This window comes from Ixodes scapularis, unplaced genomic scaffold (assembly GCF_016920785.2).
Source record: "Ixodes scapularis isolate PalLabHiFi unplaced genomic scaffold, ASM1692078v2 PGA_scaffold7__128_contigs__length_106722199, whole genome shotgun sequence".
In the NCBI taxonomy this organism is placed as follows: Eukaryota; Metazoa; Arthropoda; class Arachnida; order Ixodida; family Ixodidae; genus Ixodes; species Ixodes scapularis.
Genome location: NW_024609882.1, coordinates 37,626,869 through 37,635,882, shown reverse-complemented (window position 1 = coordinate 37,635,882; position 9,014 = coordinate 37,626,869). Strand labels below are relative to the sequence as shown.

At 44.7% G+C, this 9,014-nt stretch overlaps 1 protein-coding gene across 1 annotated transcript in view; it reads right to left on the bottom strand.

Moving 5' to 3' along the window:
- Nucleotides 1–8,484, bottom strand: part of LOC8024180 (regulating synaptic membrane exocytosis protein 2) — a 96,528-nt gene extending 88,044 nt beyond the window's left edge. Inside the window, exon 1 of the mRNA XM_029966753.4 lies at nt 8,246–8,484. Within this exon, the coding sequence (XP_029822613.2) occupies nt 8,246–8,397 (152 nt within the window). The 5' untranslated portion in view covers nt 8,398–8,484. The remainder of the gene's footprint in view (nt 1–8,245) is intronic.
- Between the last annotated feature and the right edge of the window lie 530 nt (nt 8,485–9,014).

Here is a 9,014-nt window from a genome sequence, read left to right as displayed (position 1 = left end):
ACGCACCGCGTATGTAAAGACAGCGATAAGGCGCTGCTTCGGATCAGTCGCCCAGCCGACGAAAGTTTCGTGGTGCTTCTCTTTTTCAAGATTGTAGGCACAAGTTCGCCCTAATAAACATTCGTTTTCTGTTTCACATACATTGACCATTCTCCACCAGAGACTATATGCATATATTTTTTTTTTTCTTTTAATTAGTTTAAGTTTTTGAGAAGCTAGACTTGGATAAACAGGAATGGTGGCTTATCGGACTGGCTTTGAGCCCTGTACCCCGGGCACCTTTACATTGTGCTTTCTCGCATAATATGACTGGTTTCAGATTAACATTTCTTTGGAAATGATGGACCCCCAGATATTCTCCGAATTTCATTAGAAATTGACATAATTTCGGTTTCTAAATCTTGCTAATTTAAAAAAAGTAAAAAAGCATATTATGACTGGTTTTGCAGCGTAAAAAGAGAGGGCAGCACAGGGATGCGCGCGCAGCAGTGGAAGGTAGGGGCCTTCCTGCGTCATTATGCCAAAGGGCAACGCTCTGTAATTATCGGGAGCTGCGCTATACGAGCTTTTGTGACCCCGTGCACAGGCACAGTGGCAATTTCACAGCAGACTGCAAACCAGAGCGAGAGCAAGCATCAAATCTGCGTCAAACCCGGGAAACATAAAACATAGACCTTAGAAATGATTCAGCGGGCATGTGTCAAAAAGCAGTGAATTTTGCGAAGGGTTTAAAGTGACCCTTGCGCTTCAGGAACGGCAAGTCGTCGCTGAAAGACCAAAGAGCGATAGGGCGACCTTATCTGACTTCTCCTTGACTTCAGTAACGTTCTGCCATTCTTGAGGCGCGAGTGGCAATCAAAACACCTTGTAGTACACCTCAATGCGTTTTGACATAAGCATTCTAAATCATTTAATAAGAGTTGTCTGTTATAGATTTGCCGAGTTTGACGTAAAATTGATGTTCGCTGCCGCTTTGGTTTGCAGACTACAGAGAGATCGCCATTATGCTCGAGCATGTGGTCAAACAAACTCGTGTAGCGCAGCTCCAAATGTTCATAGAGCGACGCCCTTTGGCATAATGACGCAGGAAGGTCCCTGCTTCGACTGCTGCGCGGACATCGCTGTGTTGCCCTCTCTTTCTATGTTTCGAAATCAGTGTCGGAACGTTTTGATCACACTGTGTATATATATATATATATATATTCCTTTCAAAGCAGGATCAACTTTAAAAAACATTTAAAGCTTTTTTCTACTTAAATGGAACTTCCTTTTTTAGAAACTTTTTTGTTCGTGCATTTCCTTGCTAAATTTAGCGGGGAAATTGACATCCCGTGAGGTCATGGTATAATGTGACATCGCGAATTGAAAGCGTGACGTCGTTCCTCTGCTAAATTAAGCGGGGAAAAAGGATAAACAATACGCTCCTTACTTCCAAAAGCGAGTGTTCAATGTATCATAAACTAATCTAAACTGCTCTTAAAACAGTGCATCAGATGCCTTACAAGGCTTTTAGGATATGGGGCAACTTTTTTACACGGATTCTCCATCTGTATAGTCGCCAGGTGAAAAATAAACTGATTTGATTTGATTTTGACTTGAAGTCAACCTTATCTGCAAAACTTCTCTCGCGACAACCTTACCATTTGTGTATTTTGTCGGAAGATCAGTCTGCCTCGCTGACAACCTGTAGTCAGAAAATATCAAGAAACTTGTCTAAAAGCTGTTCTATGGTTTCTGCTTATACTTCCTGTTAAAAAATATTTCATCTTACTGGCGTTTTGTTTCATTTTGTTCTACGTAAATAACATGTGCCTCACAATTTTGATTGCAGAAATGACACCTAGAAACTTGACATCGTTAAAAAGTACGTAACTTTTTTCTGTAATCTCCTCTGCTTCTACAATTATCTCGACGCGAGTTAAGTAAAACAATAAATAAAATGACATTATTAAAACGTACACTATCCCAGCATCGTCAAGGCTGTACGAATTCCAGATATCGTATTCCACGAATGTATACGCGTTGTATTTATAACTTCGCAAAAAATATAACGATTATATTAGCCTCCAAGTTAGCCCGATTAACTCATTCATTCACCGATTAAAGGTCGCCGATTAATCAGTGAAAAATGCTTCATCGATGCGCAGTCAGAAAAAAAAAAAGAACACTAAATATATCGAGTCATACTCAGAACTCAGTTCTTACATCATAACAGTAGCGAAGCAGGTGAAACAAACGCACAAAACGTGACGAACGAAAGGCGACGCAGTCCTAGACGGTCAGGCACAACGAATGGACAAATACACCCGAGGAAAAATGTGACCACCAGCGATTTGTACACCCACACCCCTGCACACCCCCAGGCTAAGTCCAGTACCTCCCCAGAACTTTTTCGCGCAAAGAACCCAAAACTTTGATTTCCACCCCTTCTCCACCCTCCTCTCCCCCTCTTTCCCGGAGCTAATCCCAGAAATTTGTTAGACCTCACCACTACATTGATAATCAAGGAGGCACATCGAAATGTTGCAGCCGAGCCAATCTCAAAGGAAGCGAAATACTAATTTAAGCTGTACTACATCTTACCCATTTTCTCTAGACGTCTCATGCATGTCTCAATGGCGTCCAACGTGTTGGCTGTCCGGCATTAACCTGCCCGAGCAAAAAGTGCCGAAAAGGGGCCCTTTGGACGTCGGCTCTTCGGCAGTCGGCGTTAGCCGCAGTGCATAATAAATCGCTAAATAACGGAATCACCGAGTGGTTAACGGGTGTCCCGTCGTTTTACAATTTTATGTGCTAGTACTTCAAAAAAAACGTTCAAATACATCTTAAATTAACGATCTATGACAACGCGCTTCCGGTAACGAAATTGGCGAGGAAAATACGCGATCTATCTTCTTTTTTTCTCTGTATATGCATACAAAAACGATGTTTAACGCAAAGTAACCTACACGCACTGAACCGCTAACACCGCAGCCCTGAACTGTCAACCTACGACCGCGCGACAGCGCTTCCAGCGTACAAATCACGCGCGATACATACTGACAAGGGGAGCACAGTGTGAGAGACGTGCTGACACGAACGCAGTGCGCTGATATGCGCGGAACCTGAGCATAATAGCAAGGCAGTTCAGAGATGTGTCGACATGAAGTTGGCCCGAGCAGTAGCGTTCACACTTGCTGCGTATAGCTAAAATGAAGAATTCCGTCGCAGATCACTATAGAACGGACAAGACCGCGTGCGTTCAATACCCATTCCTACAGGTTTCGATTTGGACGGTAGTTGCATCGGCGCGCACACTAATTATCACTATTGCGCCTCGCACTAAGTTTGTAACTGAACTCCACTGGAAACACATCAAACGCCGTTTTAAGATAGTCTAAACTTCCCACTCGGTAAAGTTACATATATCCATTCAAGGTGATTGATCTAATACAGAGCGACCCCGGCAAATTATGGTATACAATTTCGTGCATAAAATATGGGGAAACTACAAGCACACAGGGGCGTCGGCAGTGTTGGAAAGATGGGGGAGGAGGTGGGTGGTGCGGGGTGCTTCTTTTCCAGAATGCAAGAATGTTTAAATTTAAAAAAAAAATGCCTAAAACATCAGAGGAAAAGGGGGAGGGGGGGGGGGGCGTTACGGTACTGAAACTATACCCACATTTAACCTGCATCATTAAAAATTCACACTCCCACAGATTTCAAAATTGGCAGCATATCTTCGCATTACCCCTCTTACCACCAGGCTTCGCAGCTTTCAGAAATCGCGTCCCCATACAGGCGAGCTTTTAAATGATACACCTTACGCGAGGAAAAAAAATAATAATTATGTACCCGTGCTCAGAAGCCTTCAAAGGAGAAAATCAGTGGCCGTCGTTTTCGTGTGAGTGAAGAACTTGATATGGACTGGATCACAGAATAGATATTTGTCGAAGCACAAATGGAGCTCGCATTTAGCACAAGTAGTGCAGGTAAACATTTCAGTCTGCCGTACAAATGACGCCAGGCAAAACGGTTTTGCTGTACTACTTATCTCAGCATAACCAATTAAAAGCGTACCTATCACGTGTACAGACAACCTGTGTGTATGCTCAAATTAATTGCAGTTCTAGCGTTTTTCACGTCGCAATTTACGAGGCTGTTGGACCTCGCGCTTGTAAAACGAACGTCATCATTGCTTCTGCCTTCTCAAAATGAGTCTACTGAAAAGTCAATAGAATGGAAAGCTGGGCTAGATGATGCATTCTGCGAAAATAAAAGTGTGAGAGAACGGGAAAAAAAATATATAAAAAAAACTCCCAAGTTAAGTTTTATCAAAATACCTCTTTGAATTAAAAAAAAAGCAAGCTACAAAAATTTAAAGTTTTTTTTTTTTTTTTTTTAGTTCTTAAACACGGTCGTTTTGCAAAGAAAAGAATTATTCATTCATTCATTCATTCATTCATTTATTTTTCGTGCTCATGAACGGCGAGTAGCATATGTAATGATGCACAGAGTCAAAAGAAACACACATAAGAAATCAACAGCACATGCAACAGCTAATATCTATTATGGGGGAACAGGAAATAGGTAACAGTTAAATATCAGCCAGAGAACACCTAAACGCTTGAACACTTGAGTTGAAAATGTCGATGTCGATGCTGGTTGTACTGAACCTGTTATAAAAATGTTGGATGCGGTTCATGGGACTGGAGAGGTTGATTTTTTGAACTGAGAAAGTGGGATTAACCCTCAAAAGCACTCGCGGTACATATATGCTAATAGCTGATGTAAGGGTCGAACAGTCAATGCAACCATGAACGCATTTATACAAAAAAACTAGATCGCGCTCAAGTCTTCTCGAGCTTAGTGTGGTACAATCACATCGTCGTAAAAGCCTGTTATACTCATAATAAACACTGCGGCCAATATAGCGATCATATACAATACGGAAGAAACGTCTCTGCACGTTTTCGATTTTTGCTTGGTTTGCATTACCAATACAATTCTAAACAACAGAACTAAACTCAAGCTTGCTACGTATTAATGAAAAATACAAAATGAATATGCAAGCTGACGAAGGGAATTCACGTGTTATTCTCGAAATAACACCTAGCGTCCGATAGGCAGCATTTGTGATGTTGGAAACATGTTCATTGAATGACAAAGATGAATCAATATATACTCCTAGATCTCTTGTGCATTCAACCCTACGCAGAGGTAGGTTCTCAAGATAATAACAAAAACTTACAATTTCCAGTTTCTTAGAAAAGGACATAACTACAGTTTTTTTTAGGATTTAGTGTTAACAAATTGCGGCAACACCAATGATGCACAGCATTAACATCCTCCAGTATCATTTCACAGTCGTAGATGGATGAGACCTGCCTAAACAATTTGATGTCGTCAGCATATTGCAAAATATGTGAATGGCGGACACAAGAACCAAGATCATTTATAAAGACATTGAATAAAATTGGTCCTAGTATGGACCCCTGTGGCACACCCGAAAATGACACATAAGGTTTAGAATGATGTCCCATTATACGAACGAAGTTTTTTCTTTCCATCAGATAGTTCAAAAAAAATTTGCAAAGCTGGTTATTGACTCCATATGTCCCCAATTTATGGACAAGAATTGAATGATTAACCAAGTCAAACGCTTTCGATAGATCAAAGTATACGGCGTCTACCTGCCCACGCTGATTGGTAATCGGCGAAACGAAGTTTAAAAATGATACTAGATTGGTCTCCACAGACCTGCCAGAGAAGAAACCGTGTTGTGAAATGCTAATTTTACGTTTAAAAAATTGTGACAAATGTTCAAACATTATGGAAAAAGGAGAACAAGCACGCACTACACGGAATAGCGGCGCGTTTAAAAACAGATCGCTGTTTTTTATTTTATTTTTTTTTTCTGCGGATGTATTTCTGATTAGAAATGGCGACGACACCGCGGTTGCTCTTTTACTAGGGTCACTGGTATTTCGTGTTCCTAGCTCTTCCTATACGTCATGTAGCCGCCATAAATCACGAAAAAAAAATTTACAGCAACTGCGGCACGCATATGCGAGAAAACGACTAAGCTCGCCGAACGCTATTGTCAACCAGCACATAAAACAAAAATCCGAAGCAAAGCAAAAAAAAAGCAAGGCGAAAAATATACTCGATGTCAAACAGAAGAAGCACGCGTGCGAAAAGGCGCAGGATGTCTTCCATCTCGTCGGGTTGCATAGAAGGTCAGAGGTACGAAGAAAACGCGGAGCAAACGGCATTTATCGGACGCGAGTTGAAGCCACCGTTTGGTCCGGTGGCCGCAACAGCTATGGCCACTGACAGGATTAGAACGGCAGGTAAGTCTGTTCGGTTGTCCCGCCGCCTCGAGCGCGAGCTTTCTGTACCTTCGACAACGCCTGGGCGTCTCGCGAGCTTCCAGCGCACGACGAAAAGCACGGCGGAAAGCAAAGCACGTCAAAGCACCACGGAAAGCAACGAGCACGTGCTGGGGGTCGGACACCCGAGGCGGGAGCACTGCCGTTCTTATCCCTTCGATTAATAGAATGGACAGATTCGGAGCTAAGAAAAAAGACGATGGGAATGAGGTACGACAACAGTGTCCGATTAAAATGGTTAATGGGGAATTGTAGTAGACCGTTTCCGCAGCCCGCTAAGCACCCGGATAGCGCTCCGTAATCCGCCACAAGACCTTGAACTATGCAGACAAGGCTGGCGGCGCGCATGCGCAGCAGCGGCGTTTTCTTGACGGGTACCGTAGCGGAGGATAAAAACGGTCCACTACAATCGCCTATTATTTCGCTTAAGAGGAGTCGAATCCCCGAGCGACGCATGTACCCACCCCGCTAAACACAGAGACGACTGGTGGGCATTACATGACGTCTTGGCAAGATGTACGGGAACTCCTGAAGACATCCTGGCAGGACATCATATAGCCCTATGCGTCTTTTGAAAAGTGCCGTCCTTCAATTGAGCTACAAGAGGTCTTGGAAGACGCTTAAAAGACGTCTTCTAGACTTCTAGAAATGGCCCTTGAAAGGGTCAAACTGGGTTGTAAAACGTCTTGTGGCTGTCTCTATCCTCAGCTGACGCACCGCTGCTTCTTGGCTACGGAAGGCCCTCGAAAATTTATATATGACGCTTGACAGAATGCAGACTTATCCATTGGAGAGTCACGCCATTCAATCTCACGGAAAGGGCACGGATAACAATTTGCACACCGCATACGTCATACACTGCAAGCGCACATCTTTTTTCGCTGATAAATCTCTCTCTCTCTCTCTCTCTATATATATATATATATATATATATATATATATATATATATATATATATATATATATATATATATATATATATTCTAAAGAAAAATAACTGAGTGCATGCACATAAGTCTGTACATAGAATCTTTCAAAAAGGCCCACAGTGTAAGGCGGACAATTCAATCTGGTCCGAATTATTAAGAGCAAAAATAAAATTGTATATATTTTTGCGTGGCAGAAGGGCTCTACAGTAAATAAATATTCAAAGATGCTTTATCGTTGGCGGCGGAACGCACAGACACATACAACAAAACAGATCGTGACTTGACGTTGGCATATCGCTTTCCACGGAACCCTTGGGTGTCACAAACCGTCGCAGAATGAACCTAAAATACGCCTCTATACTGAAAAATACAAGTGTTTCAACGATCGTGAACACTCGCCACAACCATGACCACTCCTAAATGTTCATAACGTAACCGAAGTAGAAATAGAAGCAAATGAAACAGGCGACCTCATTGAATCGAGCGCAGACGGATCTCCCGTTAGGCCTAATGCAGCTCCACGATTCCCGACAGCCCGGCCTCAAATTCACCCGTATCGTTTTCGCAAAAATCTCGAAACCGATCTGAAATCACCGACCATACCTCCTCAATTCAGATCACCACAGATTCTCACCACCACATCACCAATACCAAAACCGAAACTCGATTCCGAAACGGTAAAAAGAAGGAAAAAAAAAACTTTCGGGAGCGTTTACGAGACCTCCTCCATCAGAAACTGCGGTTCGCGGAGCGATAGCAGACGACGAGAAGAAGAAAAAACGCGGCCCCCGGTCTCGCACACTCGCGCACGTAACACACGGCCTTAAAACAGCCCTCATAACTCACTCCTAAAGCGAGGAAAATGAGACCTAAGCGAGGCGACGGGCGGCCGCAAGTGGCAAAGGGAGACCCCAGGCCCTAAGCCTAGTCGACCGAGAGACCCACCTGAGTATCTCCTTCTCGCGGTCTTCCTCTTCCTTCTGCCGTGCCATGACTGACTCGATGATCCGGCGTTCCTCTTCGGTCAGATGGCTCAAGTCGGGCTGCGGAGGGGGCCCCGTTGCCACAGGGGGCCCCGGTTTTGGCGCGGTCGTCATCGGCCGACCCGGCAGCACCGACGCGAGGGCCCCCTTCGGGCCTCCGAAGAGCGGGAATGAAAACAGGCTTGTCGCCGTCGGTCGCACGCCGCCGTTGCTTCATTGGGACGCCGCCGAACCGGCTTCTAGAGCCACAGCCGGCCGTGGTCGTCGACACATCGCCCGCTCGCCGCCCGCTTGGCGCTGTCACTTAGGCCTCACGCGCTCCTCACACGCCGCACACGCACATACGAGAGCCAACGAGGGACCGCACCACACCGAACGAGGATTTCTTTTCTTTCTCACTCCCCACCTCCACCGGAGTTGCGAGCCCGAGAAGTCGTGAGGGATCCTCCGTCGTACGCGAAGACGTGGACGCTGAAAGAGGCGTGAAAAGCCGCGCAAAAAACGCACCAGCCCCACAAAACACAGCGGAGAGTAGAGCAGCGAGCGGCTTGGGCTCGCTAGCGTGAAAACCGTACGGGGAGGGTTGGAAAAAAAAAAAAAAAAAAGCGAAGCGGCGGCGGCGCAGGCGGCAGCGAGCGTTCTCGCGTGTGACGTCAACAGCACAGAACGACCAATGGGTGCGCGCCACTTCCGCGACGTCACGGCGCGCGTCACGTCCGGTCGAAATTCGT